Source organism: Platalea leucorodia (assembly GCF_965183815.1).
Source record: "Platalea leucorodia genome assembly, chromosome: 4".
NCBI lineage: Eukaryota > Metazoa > Chordata > Aves > Pelecaniformes > Threskiornithidae > Platalea > Platalea leucorodia.
Window position 1 is genome coordinate 16,444,954 of NC_138826.1, and position 27,155 is coordinate 16,472,108.

Genomic DNA, 27,155 nt, shown 5'->3' on the forward strand with positions numbered 1-27,155 from the left:
AACCGAAAAGTCATTTTATTGGTACCATACATGACTCATAAATGGCACAAACTATGGAGGGGAGGAAGAAAAAAAAAAAAAAAAAAAAAAAAAGAAACAAAAAGGCATTACAGTGTGCCCGGGGGAGGGCAGTGAGGGCTCCACACCCTCCACGGGAGCCCAGCAGCGCGGTGGCGAGAATCGTACCTTAATCGCAAAGCAGAGCCCCCTCCCCGCCACGCCAGGCTCCCACCCTGGGAGCCTCCCCCCACCTGCAAAGGGGCCATGGGGACCCCCCATGCCTGCGGCTGGGGGTCCACGGGGCTGAGCCCTCCACCTCCGGGCTGCCCATGGAGGGGCCCAGGAGCCAACGCAGGCGTCTCTCTGGGGATTTTGGGCTTGAGACCCAGCCAGGGCTGAGCCAAGGGGCTCCTGTCTCTCAGCCTGACCCCAGGGACAGCAGAAAGAGGGGGGACACAGACCGTGTCCCCCCCCCCAGTTCAGCCACCCCCTGCAGTCTCAGCCATGGGTGGGCGAGACACAGGGTGTGGGTAGAACCCCTGCTGCAGCCAGAGCCCCCCGCGCGGGGGGCAGCCCCCCAGCGACACCTGCCAGCCCCCAGCCCCACAGGGCAGCGGGACACATGCTGCAGCATCCCCGGTGGGGAGCTGGTGGAGAGTGGGGTTCTCCCCCAAACTGCAGGGCTGCTCCGCCTGCCCCGGGCTCCCTTACACACGCACAGACAGACACACAAACCTCTTGCACACGCACTCTTGCATACACACACACACCCCCTCCCCAGGGCAGCCCCCCCACCCCGACCACCCCCGGGGCAGCACTTGCTGCAACCCCACCTCAGGGCTGCGCCGGGGGGGCCCACGGGCAGCCCCGACCCCCGGCTCCCCCCAAACCCCCCCTCCGAGGCTGCTGGGGTGAGCTGGTGAGCACAAACACCCTCCCCCGGCACCTCCCGTCTTCTCCTTGGAAGAAGCCTTGGAAGGGATTATTTTTTTTTTCTTTTTTTTTTTTTTTTAAACCAAAAAAACCCCAAAAATTATTATTTTTCTCATCGTTTCCCCTAACATCAATGGAGGCACCTGCTCTAGTGATAACACATTGAAAGAACAGTATCGTACACACTGTCTACAGCGCGGAAATGTACAAGCACGAGGTACACGAACCCGAGGGGGGGGGAGCGGGGACAACAGCACACAAGATTTACATTGAGGAGGGAGGCGGGGGGCTGCCCCCCTCGGCCCCTGGAGGGATTAGAAAGGAAGTCTGCAAAGTCTCTCCTTGGTTTGAAGCTCTCCGAACTGGATATAAAACGAGACTCCCAAGAGAAGAAGCCTGTACAAAAGTCAGGACAGGGTGAGAGGGCTCAGGGTGGGGAGGGGGGAACCGGCGAGGGGGCGGGGCTTGTCCCATTTTTTTTTTTCTTTCTTTTTTTTAAACTTACAATTTTAATAATATTATTTTTTTTTCTTAAAAAAAGACAAAAGTAGGAGGTACCGGGAGCCAGGGGTTGCAAAGGGGCCCCAGGCATACTCACGCGGGGTGGGGGGAAAACGCGGGGGCTGCGGGCAGGGAGTGAGGGCAGCGGCTGCTCCGGCAGAGCCGCGGGTCCTCCGTGCCCCCCCCGCCCCCCACCACGCACTTCCTATATACAGAGTCCCCCCACGGCCCTGCTGCGCTCTCGCCCCTGGGCGCGAGGGGAAGGGGAGGGTGCGGGAGAGCGGGGCAATGCGACGGGGCCCTATCCTCGACACCACCCCAGCGCAGCAGGATCCGACCCCGGCCGGAGGAGGCTCCGTGGCAGAGCCGACGGCACGGGGAAGGCTTTCCATCACCGGCCCCCACCACCCAGCCCCCAGGTTGGGCTGGGGATGTGCAACCCCACTGCAGGTGGCTGCCCAGCAAACCCCAGCCATAGGACCCGGGGAGGAGGAGGAGGGTCTCTGGGCTGTGCCAGACCCCAACATACGCCACCGGCTTCCCAGTCGCACCAGCCACTGCCAACACCTCCCTCCTAATTCCCCCCGCTCAGCAGGCAGGGGCTGGGCACATCGGGGTGGGGATGAGAAGCTCTCCGGGGAAGAAGCAGGGAGGAAGAGGGAGAAGGGGGAATAATGAAGCTACAGCCCCAGAAACCCACCCCTGCCCTGGGGTCCGGCAGGGAGGCAGGCGTGGGGGGAGCGGGGAGGCGGCGGGGGGCGAGGGCTGGGGGCTGCCCGCCTGGCGCGCACCCCGGGCCGTGCACCCCGTCGGCCGCGCGGCGCCGATCCGCCCCCGGTACCTCGCCGCTTCCCAGTCACTCTCCGTTGCAAATGTACAGGTAGATCGGTTGGGACTGAGTCCACGGGGCGGCGGGGGGGCCGTTACTGCGACGCCTGCGACGTGGGGTTCTCTGACTTGCTCTCCTGGCTGGAGGGCGGTTTGCTGTTCCAGGGGCTGTTGGCCCCCAGCGCCGGCGAGTTGTTGAAGCTGTCCTCGTCGTCGATGCCGTTGGCGGCGTCAAACTGTGTGTTCTCCAGCCGGGTGATGAGCCGCTCGTCCTCATCCCCGAACTCCCCCCCCATCAGCGTGGGCTCACCTACCACCATCACATCCTGAAAGGGGAGACGGTCCCGAAACATAATCGAGGTGGGGGGAGCCCGGGCTGCCAGACCCCCCCCCACACACACACCACAGCCCCTTTCCCCAGCCACAGGGCCACCTCCTCATCTCCATCGCAGGACCCGAGGCTCGGGCACCGCATGGGGCAGCACATCCTCACCACCCCCTTGCAGGGGAGCAAAGCAGCTCAGGGAAGGCAGCTGGGACACCCCCTCCTTCTCCCCATCAGCCGGAGAGAGCCAGGGGGGGCTTGGACAGGCAATCCCCGGGGTTCTCCCCCTAGCCACTCCTGGGGGCTGGGGCAGGGAGCCCTCCCCTCCACCCCGGGGGAGGAAGAGAGAATGGAAACGGGATGCTTACAGGTACCTGACTGGACAGGGCAAAGGTGCTGGCCGGGCTCTTCTTCTTGCTGTTGCTGTTGTTGGTGTTTCCCCCGCCGGAGCTCATGGTGCTGCCCCCCGACATCTTCCTTTTCCGACGCTTGCTGGGCTGCTGCCGCGCTGGCTCCGCTGGCGGAGGAGGGAGATACGGTCACTCCTGACGAGAAGGAGCCAGTGCCTCCCAGCCCCTTCTCTGCAAGCACTACACCCTCCCCGGGCAGCATCGCCACCCTTCTCCCCTCTGCAGCTTTGCTGTCCCCCCAGCGCAGGGGACAGGAGAGGGTGCAGGGAAGATTTCCATCCCTGCTTTGCTTTCCAGAAGCGGCTGGCAGCCCCCGGGCAGGGAGCGCTGGCCACCTGCAGCCCCGCTCTGCCCCAGTGGGAAGGCAGGCCAGCAGAGAAGGAAGCCGGCTGCCTGACTCGTTGCCCCCAGCCTCACAAGACGAGGCCAGGCTCTGGGGCTGGGAGAAGCCTGCGCCGAGGGCAGGACCTAAGCGGGCAGCCCCAGAGACCCGGGAGCAGCACGGCAGGCAGCGTGAGACTCACCAGGCGGAGCGACCATCCGCTGCCACTTCTGGAAGAGGCAAGTCTTGAGGCAGTCCCGGGGACTGAGGCTGTAGGTCTTGTGCCGTGACATGAGCTCCTGCATTGGTTCTAGGATTACACAGAGCTGCAGGGAGCAGACAGACGCAGGGTTAGATCGCGATGCTCCAGGCCCCAGCAAAAGCCCCTCTTGTCAGGCAGCCGTCTGCGCTGCACCGACCCAAGCCGCGCTGGGAGCCTGCGGGCTCCGGCAGACCCACTGCCCCACGGCTCTCTGCAGCTCGCCTGCAAGATCCCTCTTGCAGAGCCTGCCCCGCTGCCTGCCCGCACCCCAGGGCAGTCAGGCGTCGGGCAGCTGCGAGCACAAGACGTGGCCACCCTAGGTCCCCCCACCCTGGGAGCAGACCTGCATCCCCCCCCTCTTGCTGCACGCTTACTCGGAGGTAGTTGAGTGTGGAGTTTGAGAGCCCACAGCGGGTGATGTTCTTGGATAACTGGTCCAGCATCTGGGGGTCCTGTGCCTAGGAGCGAGAGAGACAGACGGCTCAGTGGCACCCAGGCTGGGGATGGCCCTCCCATGCCCCGGCCTGCGACGGGGGGCCAGGGTTGAGGTCCCCCCAACCTGCGCAGCAGCCCTGTGTCACCGTTGCCCCAGGGGAGCCCCCGGAGCGGTACTCACATGCATGGCAAGGATGCTGCGGGGGATGAGCTCTCGATGCTGGCGGATGCTGAAATGCCACGTCTTTATCCTCATCATGTCGTCGAACATGAACTCCAGGTAGAGCCGCCCCTCCACACACACCTGGGCAGGGCGCAGGGTCAGGCACAGGCTGCTCCCACTTCCCCCAGCCCAGATCCCCTGGGAACCCACTGCTGCACACTGGGACACCCTCCCGGTGGCTTGCCCATGCCTGCCATGAGACTCGGCACAAGCCAAACCCACGAGCCCACAATGGCCCCGTGGGACCGCAGCCACCCCGAGGGCACACGGGACCAAGGCACGAGGGGCAGGAGAAGCCGCAGGTGCAGCCGGTACCTGGGTGAACATGGGCTTGCCGTGCTGGGTGACCATGGTGCACTGGTCACAGTCCAGCGAGACAAAGTTGTTGTGGAAGGACTCCTTGGGGTGCTTGAGAACGTAGTAGAGCTCTGTGGCCCCCCCTTCAAAGATGCTGCGGAAGTAACGGGGAATCAGGGTCCGGCCGATCGCTGGAGCAGGAGAAGGAGGAAGATAATGTCAGTAAAACTGGCCTATCCAGCTGTGCCTTGGGGCTGCACAGGGAGAGGAGTCCCCAGTCCCCGCTGGCTGGAGGCAGCTGAGCTCCGACACCCTGCCCGCATCCCCCCACACAGCGCAACCGCTGCATCTCCTGCCGGAGAAGCAATGCCCTGGGGAAGGAGGGCTCGAGCTGCTACTCACTGTATCTCTTTGGTCCATCCTCCAAGCAGAAAGTGATTGTTAACATGGCGTCATCCTCGAAGAACTCTGTGGTGAAGGCGTCCCACCACAGATTGTCACATTCCTGGGGGCGGCAGAGAGATGCCAGGTTACAGGGAGGGGAGACACACAGACAGACAGCTGCTGGCTGCCAGGCAGAGCAGCCACGCACTCAGCCTGCAGAGGGCTGTGCTCCCGGCTGAGCACTCGGGGATGGGGATGATGAACCCTGTCCCACAGCCAAGCAAGGGCCAAGGCGCTCGGAGACCTGCGCAGCAGGACAGGACCCTGCTGCCAAGGGGATCCTCCTAGAGCCAAGGCAGTGCAGAATACCTCATCCCCAAAATACACACCTGGGAGCATCCCCCCATCCCTGGCCACCCCTCACTCCCCCAGCTCCCCACCTCTGTCCAGTTCTGCAGCCGCTTGTTGAGCTCAAATATCCTGTAGTCAGTCTGGTTCCCATACGGCGTGTGCCTCCTGCCCAGAGAGTAGAGCAAGCAGTCAGAGGGGGAGGCAGCCATGGGGTGGGGAGGGGTCCTGAGCCCACAGCAGGGGATGCACAGCCCCTCCAGGGCTGGGCAGAGTCCGAGCAACCCCCCTGCAAATCCCTGTGGCCAGCAGCATGCCAGCCCTGCCGAGGCATCCCCACTGCAGGCACCAGCTCCCCTCCCAGCAGGGTCCCTGCCAGACTCCCATGCTTACCCGATTCCAGGCTCCAGGTACGTCGGTGGGTACATGGGAGTAGGTCTGGGGGGGCAAAGAAACACAGGCAGGTCAGTCCTGGGGGGGTCTCCCTCCCTGGCCACTGCAGCTCCCTCTTCCCTGCCTGCAGCAGCAGGCAGTCGGGCTCCCTGGAGGCAAGACCCTATGCATGCTGCAGGCTGCACCCTGGCTGCTGACAACCCCGTGGAGTGACCTCCCCTCCTGAAACTGGGCTCTGCTCCTGCACCGGTGGCTGCTCCTCCACCCCTGGGACCTGGCCTGTGGCTCTCTGGAGATGTGCCCGGCTCCTCTGCAGCTGGGGCTGGTGCCAGGCACGACGGAGGCTGGAGAAGGGGCTGTTTCAGCAGGAGCTGGGAGCGCTCCCTGTCCTGTGTCATCCCAGGGGCTTGGCCTGGCAAGGGACTTGGCCCCACAGAGCTCGGGGACCTGGGGACTCCCTTCATCCCAAATATCACCCAGTCCCACCCATGCCTGCTCCAATCCCCTCTCTCCCCTTGTGCTAACTCAACTCCATGCGCCGCAGCCTCTGTATGCTGCTGGGAAGCACGACAGAGAGACCCTGGGGTGCAGACTGCAGAGCACCCCCAACCTTGCAGACCCCTCCCCAGGCCCCAGCTCACCCCACATCTCGATCCAGCATGGTGCCCGGGTGGAAGGGGGGGAAGGCGTTGCCGTTCGGGGGCTCCTTTGGCGAGTACAGCTTGAACGACTTAGAGGAACAGCCTGGAGAGAGACAGGACATGGGTCAGCCGGGGGCACACCGCGAGGAGAGACAACCTGCTGCGAGGAGGAGGAGGAGGAAGGATGCAGGACCAGCCAAGCCCCCATCAGCACAGCCCCGTCCCTCCTCTGCTCTCCCCCGATGCCAGCCCAGCCCCTTCACCCCACACACAGCTCCAGGCCTTCCCCACGCAGGATGGGACCCACAGGGTCAGGGCTGAGCTCTCAGGATCAGCAGCTGGAGGGACCTGGCCCCATCCCAGGGATTTCCCACTGGTGCCCAGAGTTTGCCAGTTCTCAGCTGGCCGGGCGCTGGGGACGGTGCCCGAGAGGGACAGTCCAGCTGGCAGGGCTGGCTGGGCCCTATCCTCCCCCTAGTCGTCCCTCCCGCGCCGCTCCTAATCCCACTGACCCAACCCAGGAATCGCAAGGGATCTTTTTGCTGACCTTTCTATCGCCATGGCGACGGGTGAATAATCGCCCGGAGGGACGGATGGCGGGTCCCCAGGCAGCCACCATCTGCCGCTCGGGCAGGCCAGCGGCCACCCGGCTCCAGGTGGACGGAGAGATCCCACACACCAGCCCTGATCAAACCACCCCAACACCTCGCTCCCCCCGCTGCACCGGGGCAAGGGACGAGGAGCCCACGGAGGGCTGTGGGGTGCGATGGGGTGCGCAACGGGGCACGCAACGTGTGCAAGGCAGCACCCATCCCTGAAAGCAAACCCCCCAGGCCTGCCAGTGGGAGACAGGGACGCCCGCCAGATCCAGCCACGCCGGCACAGCCAGCCCTATCTGGGCTCCTGAGGGGCAGCCAGGGGCTCCCACGCTCGTCGGCCCCCTCCGCTGCCGGGGCAGTTCCCAGAAGCAGCGGCTGCCAGCGCCCCTCCCCGAGCCCCGCGGGAGCCCCGGCACGCCCCGCGGCTGGCAGGACCCGGCACGCTGCGCCCGGGCGCTGCCGAGGCACGCGGCTCCCTCCCGGCAGGCAGCCGGGCAGACGGGCTGACCTGGATGGGGCGCAGCGGCGGGCGGGCTGCCAGCCAGCGCCGGCTCCACTGGCTCAGCCGGCCCCGCCGCACACGGGCACGTCTCCCCCCGCCGTGCCGCAGGCAGGGGCCCTGAAGCTGGCCGCAGCCGGGGCCAAGGCGGGATCCCCATCGGCCGCCCGCCCGCACACAGCCCTAGGCCGGGCACTTCCCAACACCCACGAGCGGCCAGGATTGCTGCCCGGTGCTGCAGAAAGAGAGCCCAGCGGTGGAGGGAAGCGTCCGGGAGGTGCCGGGCATGCTGCTGCCCGTCTGGGCACCGCTGCACGGCCAGGCTGCAGGGAAGGGTGCAGGGGCAGGACTGGAGCACCACTCAGCTGCGATGGATGCAGGAGGGGAGCAAAAAGCATTAGGGTTACAGAAAGTGGTGCCACCAGCACTGGGACCCAAGATGCCCAGCTCGTTGCAACCTGTCAGCCACCACAGGAGCCTGAATGGCCAGGGCATCCCCCTCACCCCTGCCAAGCCGCTTGGGACCCCAAGCCCACAGTCCCAGGGATCGCACAAGCAGCTGGGCAAGCAAGGGCTGGTCAAAAACAGAGGGAGTCACCTCCCTGGTGTTAAATCCAACTTGCAACAGGGGAAATCCGCGTTTCACTCCTTGATTCTTGTCTTCTTGGGGCCCCAGTGCCTTTTCACAGCGTTTCGCTGTGGTAGCCAAACCCAGCCTCTCCCCAGCACCCACCAGGACACGCCGGTCCCGCGGGGCTGGAGCCAGCCCAGCCGCTGCCGGGAGCTTGCCGCTCCCGCTCCTCGCTCCTGCCCGCCTGCAGCGAGAATAAGTGGGGCACGGCACAATTTCTCATACAGCTGCTAACAACGTCGTCCCCTTGCTCTTACCAAACGTTTTCATAGATAAAAATTTTTTTAATAGGGAGGTTGGTGCTGGTGCGAGGGAATTTTTGCTTTCTGCTTTAATCTCTGTCAACTTGTGCCTAATGGAAATTATAATTCAACCAGAATTGCACTAGAAACACAGCATTTCCATTTCCTCCACGCCGCTGTTAAACGACACGATGTCAAAATGTGCTTGATGCATAGGAAACTTCCCAAAAGTGTGTGCCTTCTGTTGAAAACAAACCGATTAATTAGGCAGAGACAGCAGTGGCTGGAGACGGGGAGCTGAACTGCTTGTTTCTGGTCACCATGTCCTCGGGGAGGGGGGGGAACATCAGGCCCAGCAGGTCTCATCCTCGGATGCTTTGTTTTTATTCACCGATGAGAGATGGGAGGATAAAGCTCCCAAGATTTCTTGCTGTCCTCGGTCCCCATCCTGCTTCTCGGGGTGCAGGAAGGTCTCGCATCACTCCACCCGTTCTGCTTCTCGTGCTCTTCCCTAGCCCCCTGCTCCTGGAGGTGGGACAGCAGACGAGCCGGCTGCTCCGACCCAAGCATCCATTTCCATCCTGGGCCTTCCCAAGCAGGTTAATACGGACATGACCTGCTCTTGGGGCTTCACTGAGTGACCTATCTCAGGATCTAGAGGAGTAGAGAGGAGCCTGTTACGCGACCTCAGCAACACCAGCATCCTGACCAAGTATTATTTTTAATGCAGTGTAAAATATATTACTGGAGTCAGTGGTTTTAAACAACGCTAACAATAGCCATAGGATTTGATACAGGCTGTCCGAATTCTACATTCACTGTAGGCACTCACACTACACACACTACATGAAATAACGCAATTACTTCACAGCGGCAGCATCAACACCAACTTTTACCCACAGGAGGGTCACACCGCCTGGTCCGGGAGATCCCTCCATCACCGCCTCTCTCCTTCACGCTGCCCCAGCTCCCTGCAAGCCCCGTCCCGCTGGGCACAGTGACACAGGCCCGCAGGATGTGGCCCTTCCCGAGCCAAGCCCAGCGCCCAGCCCCAGCCGAGGGCTCCCCATGCCCCTGCTCTGCCTCCTGCTTTGAGCACAGAGGATCCGGGCAGGATCCGGGCAGGCTCGGTGCAAGCAGGGATGCCGCTTGGCGGCTGGGTGTGTGATGCCCCTGCGGACCCTGAGCTGACGGGAGAGGCTTCGCGTGGCCGTCCCCGGGAGCTCGCCCAGCGCCGCAAAAACACGTGCATGGTCGGCAAGGGAAAAAATCAGGCTGACGCTGCAGCTGGCGAGCTACCGGCCCGGGCAGGTCCGGGCAAACGGCGCAGTGCCCGCGGCCAGGTGGGCGGCCCCGCGGCTCCTCCTCGGCGGGGAGGCACAGGAGAAGGGAACCCCGCGGAGGGATGCCCCGGCTCAGCATCCTCTGCCGAGGCCAGGTCCCCGGCCGGGGGCAGGACAGAGCTGGCCAGCGCTACATGGAGCTGCCACGAGAGCTCGGGCGAGGAAGCAGCTCCAGGTAGGCGGGCACCCGGGGAAGGGAAGGCGAGTGCTCTGCCAGTGACTCACGTACAGCCCGGCGCTGCCCAACCCTCCACCTGCCTTCTCCTCCGCTTTCCCTGCCTGCGAGCTGCCAGCCCCGCGGGGAAAGCTCTTCTGGTGCGCTGCCCGGCGGGTTTGCTGGAGCAGGAACGGTTAAACCCTAACCAAGCTCCCAGAGTTGGGGAATGTCAGGTTTCCCAAGGAGCCAAGAACACAGCGGGCACCTCACGGAGCCAGCACAGCCAGGAGAGAGCAGGACACCGTGAGCTGAGACCAGCGCTGGCCAGGGGACACACAGAGCCTTCCCTAGTGTCTGGCAGGGAGAAAACCCCCTGCCTGCACTCCTCTTGCTCCATCTCGCCGGCAAACAGCAAAGAGCTGCTGAGGACAAAGGCAGAGCAACGCCGGCATCTCACTCCCACACCTGCGGCCACCGGCAGGGATCGGTGCTCCCAGTCCCAGAGAGGAGCCGTCCCCGGCTGGGCAGCCAGCACGCTTTCTGTGCAGGCAGAAAAGCTCAGCAACGAGGCAGGGACTCCAGAGGCTAAAAAAAAAAATGATAAAAATAAATGAAGAAACAGGGCTTGAAAGAGGCTGCAGGGTTACAGCTCAGCCAGGGAGCATCCTGCTCCTCCCAGCAGCCCGGCAGCGAAGAAGAGGGGCTAGCCTTGGTGTAAAGGCTGTCGCTGCTTCCCGGCATGCACTGTGCCTGCTGCTTCCTGGCTGTCTAACGAGGCTTTAAAGTGTAAATAGCGGCATTGTTTCGCAGGGCGGCCTCGCTGGGGTGTGGGAGCCGCGATAGCTGCAGGAAATCCCTCTTCCCGGGAGGGTGCTATCCAGGGGGGTGCTATCCGGAGCCGGGTGCAGGGCAGCGTCTCAAATCCTTCATGTGGCTTTGCCCGGTGACGGTGCCTGGTGTCGGGGAAGCTGGCAGGGCTGGGGGGCAAACATGGAGAAGTATCCAGAGCGACTGGGACAGGCAGAAGCACACGGAGCAGTCCCCACAAACCTGCCTTCACCTCTTCTTTCTCCTCTTCTTCGGAGCGGAGGGGATGGAGCGAGGCCAGTTGCAAACCCTGATGTTATTAAACTGACAGGAACCCAGGCAGCTCGCACACCAAGGCATGGCCGGAGACGTACTCGGTGACAATCTCAACTTGCAGCATCCCCATTGGCTTTCAAAATGCAGAACTGACCCAGCCAAAGCTCCCGGGAGGCTGGGCTGTCCAGGGAAGAGGAGACCGTGGGATGATGCCATGGACCCAGCCGCATCCAGAGACTGACCCAGGCCAGCACGCCACCCGGCCCTGACCCGCACGGAGGCGAAACCCGCAGCAGCGCCTGCCCTGCTGCGCGCAGGGATTGCCCTCTCGCTTTTCTCAAGCTGCACATCTGACCCGGCCACGGAGCTCATCTGGACCAGGAGCTGCCTCCCTGCCCGCACAACGTGGCCGTGGATGGTGTCCCCTGCGCACAAGGCACAGTCGCATCCTGCGACGTTAGTGCAAAAGCCCCCCACTGCAGCACACAAAACAGCCTGGACCAGAGGGCGCTTCTCTCTACGGACTGGCTTGCAAACTCAGGGGACAGCCAGAGAAGTAATAATTAGCTGCAGCTAATTATTACAAAGCAACAAACTTGATGCAGGCTGCAAGGCGGCGCTGTCCGAAAAGCACCGGGTGAGGAGAGCCTGGGCCGGGACGTGGACTTGCGGGTGGAGGCTCAGAGCGGTCCCGCAGCCTCATCTCTGCCGAAGCCCAGGTTCTCCCGGGAAGGCGTCCTGCGGGGCTGGGTACTCAGCAGGGCCCCCGCGGGACCCCACTGCCCTGCAGCAACCCCAGGGACGGCAGGAGTCTCCCCCTTCCCGTTTCGGCCCTCAGATGATTCAGACACGTGGATGGGGATTTCTCCGGGAGGGAAAACGGGAGAAGAGCACACCCTGCCAATTGCAAAACAGCCTGAAAATTGAATCACGTCCAAGGCTGCAAGCCCCAGATGCAATCCCACAGATAACCCAGTTTCAGCTCCACTACTATCAACTTACCACGAGGCAGTCATTTCCTGCGACTCTCGGGGAAATATCCCACTGTCCCTAATTACTCCTTTGGGCTCGCCGTCTCAAAGACGATCCGTAATCAAACGCTGCCGGTTTCAGCCCCAGGAACACACCTTTCACATTTTTGTCCGCTCTCCTTCTCTACCCAGACCCCTCCATCCCGGGGCCCTGCCACCCCGCGGGGCTCCTGCGGCGGCCGGGCTCCCGTCCCTCCCGCAGCACACGCTGCAGCAGCACCGGCAAACAAACAAACGACACGGTGTGGGAACCACAGGCCTGGAAAAAAAACCCTCGTCAGCATCCCGTGAAAAAAAGCCCCGACAAACTAGAATTTTCATTTTCAAAGGTTTTTTAGGCTCTGCGGCAGCAAGGAAAAATTCGCAGCTGTAGCCAACCACGGCGACGGCCCTGCAAAGCCTGCAGCCAGCATCTCTGCTCCTGCTCCCGGCTCCTTGCCCGCCACGCACGTGGTGGAGCAAAACCACACGGCCCTGCACAGCGCTGTGGGGCTGCTGCTCGGGGCAGCCCTCCGCAGGGACAAGATCTGCCCGGGAGGGCTGAAGCCGAGAGCCACAGGACCGGGAATTGGCGGCAAGAGGCTGAGGTCCGTCCCTCTGGCCGCAGAGGGGGATCCCCAGGCTGATCCCCCAGACCAGCAGGACCCCCAAGCACCGCCGCCTCGGAGCGCGGGAGGCTGTCAGCTCCCACGTGGCGCATGGAGATTCACGATCCCGGGATGCAACGCTCCACCTCGCTCCCCGCCGCTGCCAACGGCGCCGAGTGCTGCACGCTGGGACGCGTAGTCTCCGGAGACGGCGGCCCTGCCGCCGACAGCTGCCTCGCTCCATGTTGCATCCTAGGTGGAGCCCCACGGCCCTGGCAGCCGGCCAGCCGCCCGCTCCGGGGGGAAAAAAAGCTGGATAACTCCCGCTGCGAGGATGCGGTGGGAGCTGGCGCCTTCCAGCTGGCCGCACCAGGCGGTGCATGCCTGGGGCGCTGGGGCGCAGTGCTCGCCCCAAGGGCTGGACCGCTCACCGTCTACTCCAGCAGGATGCCCGCGGAGGGGAGGGACGGTGCAAGCATGGTGGGAATCTGCTCGCTGCAGCTTGTAAAGTACCTCCATCACTTCTTCGAGCTGTTAGGGCAAGCCTCTGCCCCCACCGGCTCAGGCTGAACTTCTCTCTCTTTAGGACTTGGTTTAAGAGGCAATGCGGGAGCAGCTGAGCAAAGGACGGGGCGGGCCGCTGGCAGTGCTGGGGACAGAGCAAACGCTTGCGGTTGCTGGACTCGCACTGCGCCGCTGTGCTGGCAGCACATGCTGTCGCTGGCGTCAGGGCTTTGGATGACCAGCGCAGGATGGGGCCAAAACCCCAGGGAGCGGAGGGACAGGGTATGGCCGAGCACACCTGCCTGGTGCTCCCGAGGCACGAGCAACCCAGGCCGAGCTCCCAGCCCCAGCAGCACAGTGCTGTAAAAAACATCTCCACCATCGCAGCAGAGCCCCAGGGAAACCCTCTTGGCCGGGCATCCCTGGTCGCAATACCAGTCCGCCCAAAACAACAGCAACTGGTGGGGCAGCAAACCTCAGCCCGGCAAGCGTTGCAACCCACGAACACACAGGCACGCGGTGCAAACAACAGCGGGAGCACCCCGTCCCTGGGTCACTTGGAGGACGGGAGCTTTCCAAGGGAGAGGGCCAGGAGAAGCTCTGCGGCTGCTCTGCCACCATGCAGGACCTGGGCTTCGTATTTTTTAGGCAGACCTCAAGTTCACACCGGTGCAGAGCTGCAAGCGCGTGGAAGGCTGGCACGCTGGGAGAGACCACTCGGGAACAAGCACTGCTGCCGCCCTGCCGGCCGCGGGACGGGGAAGGGGCCCTGGGGCTGGGCTGGGCCACCTCGCCCTCCGCTCCCGCATCTCCAGGGGCTGGGGAGGCTTGGGGCTGCCAGCTCTCACTGCCCTCCGAAAAGAAGCTGAAAGAGGCTCCAGGTCCTCAGCCCCAGGCACCTTTGCTCACAAGTGAACTTCTGCAGCTTTTCACTGGCCTTTTCCTATTTTACATGGACGGTGACCTGCAGCGGGCGAGGGGAGAAGTCCCCACCAAACGACAGCAAAAACCCTGTATCACCAAACCCTCCGGTACTGATCCACCCTCGGATCACAACTTTTCTGTGCCTTTTTGAAGCAACACAGCTTGCGTGTTTTACTGCTTGGCGCTTCTCTCCCCAGTCTTCACGGCGTGCTCGGATCACAGACCTGGGATTTCTACAAAACCAGGAGGGCAGAGACCACGTTTGCTTCTCCTTCAGTGCAAACCACTATTCTCCCACAACGAGAACACTCCGAAACCTGAGGCTTTAAAGAAGGAATAAGGACATCCAAATTTGCCTGTACTTACAACAGAAGCAGTAAGAGCCGATACCTGACCCGTGCTGCAAAGCTGCCAAGCCGAGGTGCTATCGAAAGCATGGGGAGAACAAACTGGGGAGACCCTGGGAAGGGGTGTTTGCTCCCACGCCTGCCTGACCCGCCGGGCACCCACGAGCCGGCTCAGATCCTCCTGGTGAGAAGGAAGCAGCCAGGGGTTTGCACTGCTCCGTACCCCAGAAGGTGATTCCCCGCGGGACCTCACAGCCTCCGAGCCCTTTGCTCGCATCTCACCCAGGGACCGGTTGCCACCTCTCGTTCGGGCTCCTGCTGCGGCACCAGCCTTGGCAGAGGCCGGCGGCTGCTCCCTGGGCTCCTGCCGTGGTGCCTGGCCCTTGCCAGCCGGGGCTGCAGCAAGGGGATCGGGAGCTGCCCGAGCTGAGGAAGCGGGGGCCGGCCCCCAGCAGCGCTGCCCCGGGATGCTTATCTTATCGCCCATCCCGGGCGGGTGCGCTGGCAGGGACCGCTGGAGGTCAGAGCCCAGCCAGCCACCCGAGATCAGGGCAGCCCATCAGAGCATGCTCTCCCGGTGGGGGCTTCAGGGGAACCACCGCCCCCCCGGATAAGACACCCCTCGGCCGCCCCAGCACGCATGCCAATTCCTGTGCTGGAGCTGCAGCGCTGAGTTTTCCCGGGCCCCGAGGGTGCTGCGCCCACCCCCAGCCCGGCCCCCCACTCCAGCTGCCCCGGGCTTTGTCTGCCCGGGAGGATGAGCGCCCTGCGCCCACGGCCCCCCGAGCCCGGACCCCCCGGCGGGGCAGCTCCTGCGAGAAGGTGTGTGGCCACCCCTGCGTTTGCACCCCTTGGACCTTGTATTCCCTCCGAGGCACCCGTGGGAGGCTGGCGGGACCCTCTGAGCCGCGGGCAGGGATGAAGTTGCAGCGGGCAGGGAGGGGAGGTGGGCGCGCAGCCCCCGGAGCCGGGCACCGGCCCCACGGCCCCCCGTGACAGCGTGCGTGGGGGAGCCGGGAGGGCGCGGGGCAGCTGTCAGGGGGCTCGGGCAGGGGAAGGAGCCGGGGGAAGAACAAAGGGAGCTGCGGGCTGGGATGGAGCAGGGCACGGCGGGGCATGGGGGCTGCCGGCAGCACCCCGCGGGGCTGGGGGTGCCTCTCCGAAAGCCGAGACCTGGGGGATGGAGAGGGACAGGCGGGGGGGGGGGGGGGGGGGGGGGCAGGCAGGGGAGCTGGGGATGGACGGGCAAGGGAGCCGGTGGGGAGGCAACAAGCCAGGGATGCAGGGGGAGCCGGGGGAGAGGAGAGGGCCGGGGGAGCCGGGGAGGGATGGAGCGGGGAGCCGGGGAGGGAGAGGGGAGCCGGGGACAGGCACGGGGCCGGGGCGGGGGGAGAAGGGGCGGGCGGGCAGGGGGAAGCCGCGGGGGCAGGCAGGGGGCTGCAGCGGGGATCCCGGGCCGGGCGGGGGGCGGGCGGGGAGCGGCGGCGCGGTGCGGCCGCGCACAACTTCGCAGGCGCGGGGGGGCGGCGCGGGCGGGACCCCGGCCCTCCCCTCCGCCGCCCGAGCGGGGCCGCCACCGGGGCCGGGAACCGGGAAACTCCGGCGGGGGAAGGGGGGCTGGGGGGGGCGCGGGGGGCGGGGTGACTCACGGCGGCGGCGGCGGGCGGGGGTCCGGCGGCGGCGCGGGCGGCGGGCGGCGGGCGGGCGGCGGGCCGCCGCGGGGGCGGGGCGGGGCGGGCGGGGCGCGGGGCGGGGCGGGGGCGCTTCCTTTGTCTGCGCCGCGGCCGGGACCACAATGGCTGCGGCGGCGGAGACCGAGACCGCTCCCCCCCCCTCCCCGCCCCGCCGACACCGACACCCCCCCCCCGCCCCTCGCTGCCTTGGGGGGGGGGGGTGCCCACGGAGCGGCGGGGGCGGCCAAAAGGGGGTCCCCGGGGAGCTGCCCCCCGCCCGCCCCCGCGCTCCCCGGGACGCACCAGCCGGGGAAGGGTCTCCTTCCCCCTGCGAAAGTTTCAATAAAAAAAAAAAAAAAAATGTACTTTTCGCCCTAGTTCGCTTTGGGGTTTCTTTGAAGTTTTTCAGGGTTTTTTTTCTGTCTGAAAGTTGTTTCCCTTTCCCCCAGCTTCTCACGAGGGGAAAAAAAAATACGACCGTTTCGTTTGGGAGGGTGTATTACAAATAAAACGTGTTGGTTTGCAACTGCCAGCAGACCCAAAAGGTCTCCCCTCCTTGACAAAACTCCAACCTCTTCCAATTAGGAATTCCTGCAAAAATCTCCATTTTTGTAAAAAATTTCCATCACAAAAAAGTCCCATTTTTTCCATTCCTCTGTTGCCCACACCTGCCCCTTGCAAGCTCCTGCTCCCTGCCCTGGCAAATCAGACCGGCACAGACCTGTGCTCCCAACCCGCCAGCGATCCCGCGGGCAGCAGGGACAGGAGCCGGGATCCCAGAGCCCAGCCTGGATCCCCCCCGCGCCCAGCCCGGGTCCCCCCAGGACCCCCCGCTCCGTGTCGCAGAGCGGGGCCGTCGCAGGCACACACGCACGCGCGCGTTGGTGCGTCTCGCCCTGCACACGCGGGCTTGCGTGCACACTCACGGGCCAGCATGCGCTTGCACGTCTCCCCGAAGGCCTGCCGGCACACCCCCGGCCAGGTGTGCGCCCACGCCCGGGGCACGCACACCTTCCCACACCCCCTCGCTCGCACGGCCGGGCCCACGCCTCGTCCCCTCCCCAAAACAGCAGCCGTGGGGTAATGCAGGCACAACCGGTCGGGTCCCGCCGAGCACGCTCGTCCCCCTGACAGTGCATGCATGGCGGGTGCAAAACCCCAGCCATGAGGTTTCAGGGATGTCCTCCCCTCCGTGCCTGTGCACCCCCAAAGCCCCGCACCCGAGGATTGGGGGCAGCCCCCTGCTTCCCAACCCAGCACGCTGCTGGCTGGGACCAGCACTGAAGAGGGACAGGCAGGAGCGGCTCTGCAGCAGCATCGCCCCGCTCCTGTCCCCCGCGCTCAAGCGAGGCTCCATCCCCACGCTGGTCGCCATCGTCCCATCATGCCTAATTTCCCCTTCCCCTTGCAGGCGAAACTGCAGTGAGCACCACTTTCCAGGGCCACGTGGACAAACAGAGCAAAACTCTTTGTAAAACCCAGATAAACAGAGAGAAAAACTCACTGCAAACCCAAAAGCCACGGCGAAACCCCGCTCTGGGGAAGGCACGCGCAGCTGGAGGTACCCACGCTGCCGGTGCCACGGGAGCTGGGCGCGGGGGATGCTGCGAGTGCCCCGGCACGCTGCCCCGTCGCTGCCCGTCCCCCTGCCAGCCCGCATCTGCGTGGCACCAGGCGAGATGGGGCTGCGGCAGGCTGCCGCCCACCCTCGTTAGGCCAATAAACCACGCCGGCCATAACGCGGGTGACAGCTACCGGATGGCACAGCCCTCCTGGTCAAGACAGGCCATTAAATACAGCCAGCCCGCACCCTGCTCCCACTCCAGGGCTCAAGGATGCATGAGGCACAGCCAACCACCAGCGCTCAACACTGCGCCGTTACCGCAAAACACTGCAAAAAGGGGCGGTTTGCCCCTGTACCAGCAACTCCCAGCACTGGTGCCATGGCCAGGGGGAGCAGAGAGGAGCCCCCACTGGTCCCTGGGCTCCACAGCCCGGCGTATCCACGGCAAACATGCCCCGAGCAATTTATCCCGGGGCTCAGCAGCCCTCCGGGACTGCTCACGTGTCCCTGCTCGGCTCTGACGACAGCGCTGGACTGGTCCACGTGGCTGCAGCAGCCCCAGCTGTTTATGGTTATAGCCGAGTTAATAATTAAATAGATGCTGGATGGAGAGCAGAAGGGCCGGGATGCAGCTGGGAAGCGTGTGTGGCGGCAACGGCGGTGGGGGGAGCCCCTTCCTCGCAACGTGCTCGCGCCCGCAGTGCGGGGGGAGCAGAGGGCAATCCCAGCTCCCCGGGTTTTCACGATGGGGCACTGCATCCCACAGATCCCAGCCTCCACTCTCCCCCTAGCAAGGGTCCCACGTCTGCCCGGGCTCCCCGAAGCCCAGACCTGCTCCAACGCCTGGTGCAGGTCTTGGCCAGGGAACTGGCAGCAGCTCAGGAGCAGGAGTGAGCACAGGGATGCATCCCTGACAGGCGGACGGGAAGAGCCCGGTGGGGACCATGGCAGCTGGGGGATGCCTGGGTCTCTCTGATCCCTATGGCCGGGGCTCGGTGTGCCCACAGAGCGCGTGTGAGGGATCCCAGGTGAGCAGGGCAGCAGAGGCAGGGCACGCTCGCACTGACACCCGGCCGGGGCCCCAGCAGGCGCAGGCGTAGAGCAGGGATGCAGACGCACGCTTACATAAAAAATAATAATAATAAAAATCTGCTAGCTCTGCAAATGGCACAGCCTGCACAGGGGGACAGACTGGCCTGGCACTTCCAAACCTCCTGGACTTGTCCAAATAGCGGCAAGACCAGGGCACCGTCGCACGCACGCAGACACAGCCTGCAGCAGTGCAGCAGGGCACGCACCCCGGAGTCCCCCTTTCAGGAAGACAACAGCCACCCCCCCCAAACCCACCGCCTTTCAAACAGAAATATGCTTTGCTTCCCTGCTGCTCAAGGAGGGGCTCCTCTCCCCCTTAAAGCAATGTACAACCAGATCAAGAGGGGGTCTGGGGCAGGAGGGGCCCCCTTTTTTGGCTGGAGAAAGCATGGCTCCATCGCTCCCTAGGAGAGAGGCTTGGGGGAGGCTGGAAACTCAACGGTGAGTCATGCTGGGCAGGCGGCAGATCCTGGGGGCTCCTGGGATTAACCCTTCCAAACCAGAACCACTTCCAGACACCCAGAGGCAGGAGGAAAGCCCTGGGGCTGGGGGAAAAGCTGGCTGCCAGGGCAGGGTGGGAAGTTACGGGGTCACGGCTTGAGCACCCCACAGGGGACGGAGAAGATCCGAGTACGCAAGCACTGGAGGAGCAGCAACTGAGTGCGTGCATCTGTGCCCACCTCCTCCAAAACAGGAGGAGGTGAAGAAAGATTACAGGGGGCTGCAAGACCCCAAAGTGCACGGGGTCCATGGGGGGTGTCCACCCTCACATCACGCCTTGCTCCAGCACGGCGGGTCAGCTGCTGTGCTGCCCGGCTGGCCGCAGGCTCCGAGGGGAAGGCACAGTCCGCAGGCAGGCTTTGGCAGGTCCTGCTGGCAAGGGGTTTCCCCGTGGCTCCAGCACCGGAGAAATGCCCCGCAGTGTTCCCCTGCTGTCCTTGAGACATCGCAAGGCGCATCCAGCAAGAGCTCGGCCCCAGCGCGACCACCTGCAGCAGCGAGCCCCGGCCCCTCTGGCAGCAGTCCGGGCCAGCCTGCCAGAGCCTCCGGGTTTTACAGCTCCGGAGGCTCCAGGTGGATTTTCTCATGTTACAAGAATGGTTCGTTTTACAGCCCCTTTCCTGGCCTGGGGCTGGTCCCTGCAGCCCAGCCGGCCTGGGATCCCACAGCAGGGAGGGGTGACATGCGGCGTGGCTGCGAAGCCCAGCATCTTGCCTCTGCCCGCTGTCCCTCAAGAAGACCGTCACCCCCGCAAGGAGCAGGCACTGCTGCTTAGAAGGGAAACCAAGGCACAGCCCCGCTTCTGACGGCCCTTGACACCCAGCCCCGGCGCTCCAGCTGGGAGAGCACACGGGTCCCTGGCCTGCTGCTCCCCCTCCACACCCCTCCTCTGCCTCCCGAGCGGCGGCAGGACCCCCGGCATCCCCCCAGAGATCTGCACGGCTGGGAGCTGCCACCCAGCAAACCCACACCCCCCGCCAGGGATAAGCACGGCGCTTGCATTCTGCCTGGCACCCTCATGTCACCGTGCCCTCCCGTGCTGGAAGCCCTCCAGGAGAAGGCAGGAGACATCTCCCCGGGCCATGGCCGCACGTGGTCGACTCGCAGCAGGTAAGTCTCCGCCAGCAGAGCCCACCCCCGCCCCGCCGCCCCCCGCACGGTGCTGCCGAGCGCTCCGGAGCAGCTCTCCGAATATAGCAGCATCAAATAGCTCCATCAATAATGCATCGCTTCTGCTTCCTCTCGCTGCCGTGTTTTCGTTGCTAACATGCGTGTCCTTCCTGTTAGCGGCCGCCTCCCCCCCGCCAGCTAGGCCAAGCAGGGACACGGCCACCGCGGGATGGGGACGGCCGCTCCCCCGGCTCCGGGTCCAGCGCCCGCCAGGAGGGGACATCCAGCCCTGTCCACCCCACTCGGGGGCAGCCTGGAATTCGGGGGGGGACCTCGCCACTGGTCCCAGCCTCCTGCCACGCACGCGCTGGCAGCAGGCAGGGTGCCTCGGCACGCTGTGGCTGCCTGGAGGATTTGGCAGGGGCCGCCAAGCTGGGAGGAGCGTGACAGCGTCTCCCCAGCCTCTGCGGAGAAATGCCCCTCCACAAGGATTTTTGGCAGCCTGGGACCACCCGTGCCCAGGTGGCACCCCCACTCCCGACCCCAGGCACCGCTGCCCCACACCGGGCTCCTCCAGCAGCTCCATGCTGCCGCACCAGCGCTACCGTCCCCGGCGGGGAGAGAGCTCCCGCTGCCTTGCTCCTGCCTGCCCCTGCCCGCAGCCGCCCCGGGCTCACCCCGGGCCAGTCGGTGCAGGCAGGTCGGGGTGCCTGGGCCTGCCCCGTGCCCGGTGGAGCTGCGTGCCTGCGACGCGGCACAGCGTGCTGCCGGGGTGGGCAAGGGCTCGCACCCACCGCCCTGCAGGGGAGGGAGGGGAGGGCAGCTGCCTGCAGCGGGCAGGGGCAGCCCCTGCCCTCGAGGGGAGCCCCCGGGGCTGTGCCCGACCCTGGCCGGAGGAGGACACATGTGGCAGAGCAGAGGTTGGCGCAACCGGCTGCTGCAGAGCGGGGGGGCGCGGGAGCTGCCCCCGCTGCGGGGGGCTGCGCACCCCTGGGGGGCTGCCACCCCACCAGCCCTCACCCATCGGCACGGCCGGCGTCCCAGCCTGGCTCAGGCAGCGGCTCCACCTGGGCTGCGCTGCAGAAACCTGGCTGCGCTCCCAGCACCAGCCCCTCGGCGCGTAGGAGGGGGGCTGGGGCTGCTGCTCCTGCAGAAAGCAGGGGGGCTCCCCCGCCCCCCAGCTCCTGCCTGCCACCCTCGCACCGTGGGGCCGTCCCAGGGGGCAGCCACTGCCACCCTGGTGCTGGGGACCTCCAGGACCTGCCCGGGGGTCCCGCAAAGCCGGGGGCAGAGCAAGACCTTGCAAAGGGGGGGTGGGAGTGACATCCCACAGGGCCCCCCCCCGAAAAAGGGGCCGCAGAGGGGTGCGGGCAGGGCGTTATCTGCTGCCCCGTGGGCAGGGTGGGGCCGGGCAGGGGCTGGTGCCTGCCGCAGGGGAGATTACACCCCGGTCTAACGTTTGCCCCGATCAGCGACCTGCCTGGGAGGGAAGGGACGAACGGTGACGGGGGGCCGCTCTGACAGCTCTGGGGGGGTCCCGTCCCTCCCAGCACCCACCAGCACCCCTGCCCACGGGGGACACCCCGCACTGGTGCACAGCCCACGCTCCCACACCTCCATGAGCATGCTGCAGCAAACCTCCCAAAAACCTGCCAGCATCACCCCCGCTGCAGCCACTCCATCCCTGCCCAGCAGAGCCCCCGGGACAGGGGCTGGGGGTGCCGGGCTGATGGCTGCCATCATCCCCACGCCAGGTGGGGCCCAAGCAGCCCCGCAGCAGCCTCCCCGGCTCCCCAGCACCCTTCCCCCCCGGCACTGGCAGGAAACCGCAGCCTCAGCCTGCAGGCAGGCCGATAACGGTCACCCAGCCCCATCCTGCCTGCACCCACCACCGCCCCGGGGAGGGGGCACCCAGCCCCGACACCCGCCGCTCCCCCGGCATGCGGTGGGGTGCACCCAAACCGTGCACAACGGCAGCCCCATGGGACCCGCATCACCCTGCGGGGAGCCGGGGGCTCTCACAGGCTGTGCTGGCGGTGCAGCGCGCCCCAGGACGCGCCAGCAGCCGTCGTGCACAGGCATGCACGCTCCCGGCACGCCACGCAGCCCCGCGCCTCGTGTGTGCAAGCAACATGGATGTGGCTGGGTAATCCCACAGCAGCGCGGGGAGGAGACGGTGGCATGAATCGAGCGAGCTGAACACGTGTGGGACATGGGACAGGCAGGGGATGCCTGGGCTGCTGCCACTCCCGCCCTGCCCGGGGGGCATGTAGCCACCTGGCTAGCATGCTGCTGGCCACAAGCATTCCCAGGTTGCGGGGACACCTCCCTGCCCCGGGGGTCCCATCCTGCTGGCCGGCACCCACCCGTTCCCCAAGGGAGCAGCTTTCACAGCAGCTTTGTGTTGAGCAGACAATACCATTCCTGGAGTAAACTCAGAGGCCAGCACAGACCCCCCGCGCTGAGCCCGCTGGCGCAGCACTAACCCATCCACGTTTCTCCAGGAGAAGCCCAGCCGGCAACAGGGTGAGCTCGCATCAGCCCCAAGGAGCACCGTGATGGGGCTGCGACGTGACCAGCACCCAAAACCCCAAGGAACCACCTCGCCAAGCGCTGGGTAGCTGTGACCCCATCCTGCCTTCGCCGGAGCACGCCAGGCGCGGGCAGGCGACGTGGCATACATGGCGTCTCCCGGGTGGGCGCCTCAATGCACAGAGCAGGACGGGGCGAGTGGCGTCTTCTGTCCAAGCATCGCTGGCAACAAGAAGAGAGCCTGGGCGAGAGCACGTGGCCATGCAGGATGAGGCCTTGGGACCCCCACTGCTCACCTCCCCGTACCCAGGTGCACCCCAAGGTGCCAGGCAGCCCCGGGGGGTGTTTCGGAGCCAGAGCCCACGCGCGTCGGCTGCCCGGCCCCCCCGCCGCAGCGCTCAGCCCGCTCCCCGCACGCTGCCGTCCCTCTCCCAGCGCATCTGTCGCAGGAGGCACGTGGCACAGCTCGGCCTCGTGACGGCGGGGGACGCACGGCGCCAGCTCGGCACAAGGGAGGGAGATGGCAACAGGCTGTCCCCCAGACGGGCACGTCCATCCCGGGACCTGAAGTGCGTGGGTCGGGAAGTCCTCCCTCCTGCCAGAGAGGTGCACAGGCGGGATCCCTGCAAGGCGTCCCAGGGAAGGTGCTGACCTCGGGAACGTCGCTTCCCCGCTGCAAAGCCGGAGCCAGCCCCGCAGGGAGGGAGCGCAGCTCTGCTCCCCTCCTCCCCCTCTCTGCACCGACACCATCACTACAGGGGGAAAAATAATGATAGTAATAAAAATAATTAGAAAAGCAAGCGTGGAGCACGCTGGGAGAGCCGTGCCCCCGGGGGTCAGGACCCCAATGAGGTCTGGATGCCAAGACTTGCCCGGTGCGAAGGGCTGAGCCGAGCGGCCAGGCTGCCAGCCCTGCTCCGAGCAGCCCCGGGGACGGCAGCACCGGCACCAGCACCGGGTGGCTGCCGCCCCGGCCGCTGCCAGCTCCACTCCGAGCCTGGCACGCTTTCCCTGCTCACATCTCCACTTCTGGGCTGGGGGCTGAAGCTCCCCCCCAGCCCTCCACTGACCCCAGCAGCTCCCAGCCATCCTCGGGCACAAGGACCGCAGCAGGTTCCCAGCTGAGCAGCCCCCCATGCCCCAAAAGCTCTTGCAGAGGGGGACGAGGAGCCAGGAAACATCCCCAGAGCGGTGCAAGAGGAGCTGCAGCGGGGCAGGATGCGTCCCCGGGGATGGCAGGGAGCGCATCCCCCCCGGGAGGGCATGATTTTGAAGGGGGGCGGCCGAGACCCCCCCAGCAGCAGCCCAAGGCAAGAAACTCCTCCAAGTTAACGCAGCCCCGAAGAGCAGCCTGGGCAGAGCGGCTCATTAAATGTTTCTGGCTGGCGGGAGGCCAGCGGCAGAGCTTGTTTTTTCTATATTCCGATAAACAGTCCGGGGAGGGGAAGGGGGAGGGGGGCGCAGGCTCTGGATGTGCCACCCAGCCCCGGCGGGGGAGCGGGGGGAGAGGCGGGGGCACACGCGCGGGTGCACGCACGTTGCGCGCACCCCCGTGTCCTCCCCGCCGCGGGGGGAGCGGGCAGCGGTGGCGGCGGGCGGGGGGACGACGACACACGAAGCCATCCGCAGGGATGCTCCCGGCCGCGGGGCGACCCCACGGCCCCCCCCCCCACCGCACCGAGGGAGGACCCCCCCTCCCCGCCTCCGCCTTTGCGCCCACCAACATGGCGATGACATTCCCGGTGGCACGGGGCCAGCTCCCAGGGGGACGCGTCGGGGCCTCGCCGTTAGCCACCGCTCTGCCTTCGCCCCCGCCAAGGCGGGACCCCCGCCAGGGCTGGTGGGGGGTGTCGGGGAGGGGGCGAGCCCCTGGGCGCGGGGTGCCCGCCGGGGCGGGTGCTGTGGCGGCTCGGCCTGGCTCGCAGGGAGGCTCACGTGACTTTCTGCTTGAGGAAGCAGCGCTCTGGCAGCTTCCAGTGGGAGATGGAGGAGGAGGATGGGGGAAGGGGCCGCCTGCCTTCATGGAAACACGACGGAGAGGCGCAGGCAGCGCAGGGGCGGGGGGCCGCCAAGCAGGGGCCACCCCCCCTTTCCCGCCCCGGGGATCCAGCTGCAAACCCCCCGGCGGAGGCAGCCCCGGGGGATGCACGGCGACCTTGCCGTTGCAACGCCCCGCTGCCCCCCGCAGCCCCCCAGCGTGGGGGTCCCGGCCCGGCGGGAGGCTCCCTCGGGACCGCGAGGGCACCGGAAAGCCATCGTGGGAGCTGGGCCGAAGAGCGTCCCCGCTGTCCCACCGCGGGGACCCCAAGCGCCGGCTGCCAAGGGAAACGGGAGAACCCCACCCCCAGGGCCCCCGGGCACCCCTGGGCAGAGCTCCCCCCTTCAGCCACCCAGCGCCACCGGGACCCCTGCCCTGCCTTGCTCCCGGCACGGCGACGTCCTGCACGCAGCAGCAAGCGATGCGGCCGGGCCAGCTGTCCCAAACCCCAGGCATCCGGGTGAGCATCCCTGCGGGAGCACCCTGCCGGGCGCTGAGACCTCACCAACTCGTCACACCCCCCCAGGGTACCCCAGCAGCCCTGCCAGCCCAGGATGGGGAAGGGGTCCCTCAGCAGGCACCCCACAACGGCCGTGGCAGGGGGGCACCCAGCACCCACACTCACCGGCAGCGTGGCCAAGCCCCTCCAGGGATCCTGTGCCCCACAACCCTGTGGGGAGCAGAGGCACCCCACAGAGCTATTGCCCTAGCCACAGGGGCTGCTTCGGGGTCACCCCTCAGAGTGCCACCCGCACGCCTGCCCAATGCCCCTGCGGCACCCTGCCTGACGGGTCCCAGTCCCAGTGCTGGCACCCACACCCCTGCCGTGGGGCACCAGCCCCCGTGCCATGGGGCACTGCCCCCATGAGCAGACCTCAGCATCCATGCCACAGGGACCCCAGCTCCACAGGCAGATCCCAGCACCCATGCTGTGGGGCCCCAGACCCATAGCTAGGCACCAGCACCCACGCCCTGGGGACTCCAGCCCTACAGCTGGAGTGGAGCAGCTGTACCATGGGGATCCCATCCCCATGGCTGCACCCAACGGCCACACCACGGTGCTGGGACCCCAGTCCCCCCACCTTGCTGACCGCCGCTCCATAGTCAGACCCCAGCACCAATGCCACGGAGCCTCCAGCCCCGTGGGCAAACCACAGCGCCCAGGCTGAGGAGCCCCCAGCCCCATAGCCAGCTCCCAGTAGCCATGCCCCGGGGACCCAGCCCCATAGGCAGACCCCAGCACCAATGCCATGAAGCCCCCAGCCCCACAGTCGGCTCCCAGCAGCCATGCCACGGGGAGCCTGGCACCATGGCTAGACCCTGCACCCCTGCAATGGGTCCCAGCCCCACAGCCAGCCCCCAGCACCACTGCTGTGGGGACCCAGCCCCACGGCCGGCCACCAGCATCAACGTAGCAGGGATCCCAGCCCCATAGCCGGACCCCAGATCCCACACTTTAGGGAGCCAGCCCCATAACCAACGCCGCCGGGGCCTCAGCCCCACAGCCAGCCCCCAGCACCACTGCCGTGGGGACCCAGCCCCACAGCCGGCCACCAGCATCAATGCAGCGGGGATCCCAGCCTCATAGCCGGACCCCAGACCCCACGCTTTGGGGAGCCAGCCCCACGACCGACGCCGCGGGGTCCTCAGCCCCACAGCCAGCCCCCAGCGCCGACCCCACGGGGGCCCCCGTCCCACAACCGGCCCCCAGCCCCAACGCCGCGAGGACCCCCAGCCCCAGGGGCGGCCCCCAGCCCCGCGCCCCGTCCCCCGCCGCCGCGGCACTCACCAGGGCATGCACAGCCCACTGACATCTTCACATGCCTGGCCCGGCCGGGGGTCGCTGCGCGCTGCCCGGGCCGCGGGGGTCTCGCATGGGCGGCGCGCCGCGGGCTCCGGCGCGGCGGGCGGCGGGCAGCCCCGCGCGGCCGCGGCCACGGCCACGGCCAGGAGCGGGCGGACGCGCCGCGGACCGGCGGCGGCGGGGGCGGGCGGGGCGGGGGCCGCGGCGGCGGAGCGGGAGCGGGGGCGGCTGCGCCGGCGGCGGCGGCGGCGGCGGCGGCGGGCGGGCGGGCGGGCGCGCCTCTGCGCGTGCGTGCTGCGTGCGTGCGTGCGCGCCCCCCCGCTCCCCGCCCGCCGCCGCCGCCGCGCACGCGCGCGCGCGCCCGCCCCTCGTCTCCTCCTTCCCCTCGTCGGGGCCGGGGCCGGTGGGCGCCGCCATGTCAGGGGCTGGGGCTGCCGGGGCTGCCGTCCTCCCGGCCCGGGGGGCGCCGGGCCTTGGCGCTTCCCCCCCTCCCGGGGCCCGCAGCCGTGGGAGGAGCGGACCCCCGGGGTGGGGGCCGTCGGGGCCGCGGAGCCCCTCCGGGGGCTCGTCCTCCCCGGGGGGGAGGCGCGGG

General features: G+C 66.5%; 2 protein-coding genes across 5 annotated transcripts in view; both read right to left on the reverse strand.

Moving 5' to 3' along the window:
* The window catches only part of LOC309589378 (prominin-1-A-like), a gene marked incomplete at its 3' end in the record, with an annotated part of 18,393 nt that extends 16,034 nt beyond the window's left edge, over positions 1–2,359 (reverse strand). For both annotated transcript variants that reach the window (XM_082309473.1, XM_082309476.1), the window contains exon 1: positions 2,276–2,359. The remainder of the gene's footprint in view (positions 1–2,275) is intronic.
* On the reverse strand, positions 17–26,665 carry LDB1 (LIM domain binding 1). Of its 3 annotated transcripts, none has more exons than XM_082309481.1 (11): positions 26,549–26,665; positions 6,303–6,405; positions 5,662–5,706; positions 5,361–5,436; positions 4,939–5,041; positions 4,555–4,727; positions 4,198–4,320; positions 3,956–4,039; positions 3,522–3,645; positions 2,956–3,104; positions 19–2,588 (listed from the first exon to the last, which is right to left on the reverse strand). In XM_082309481.1, the coding sequence occupies exons 1-11, from the start codon at positions 26,571–26,573 to the stop codon at positions 2,358–2,360; spliced, it is 1,236 nt and encodes a 411-aa protein (XP_082165607.1). In that variant the 5' UTR covers positions 26,574–26,665; the 3' UTR covers positions 19–2,357. The 3 variants fall into 3 exon arrangements, with proteins under 3 accessions (XP_082165606.1, XP_082165607.1, XP_082165608.1); XM_082309482.1 differs by lacking the exon at positions 26,549–26,665 and adding an exon at positions 23,374–23,392; XM_082309480.1 differs by lacking the exon at positions 26,549–26,665 and having other exon boundaries at positions 17–2,588; positions 2,962–3,104.
* Between the last annotated feature and the right edge of the window lie 490 nt (positions 26,666–27,155).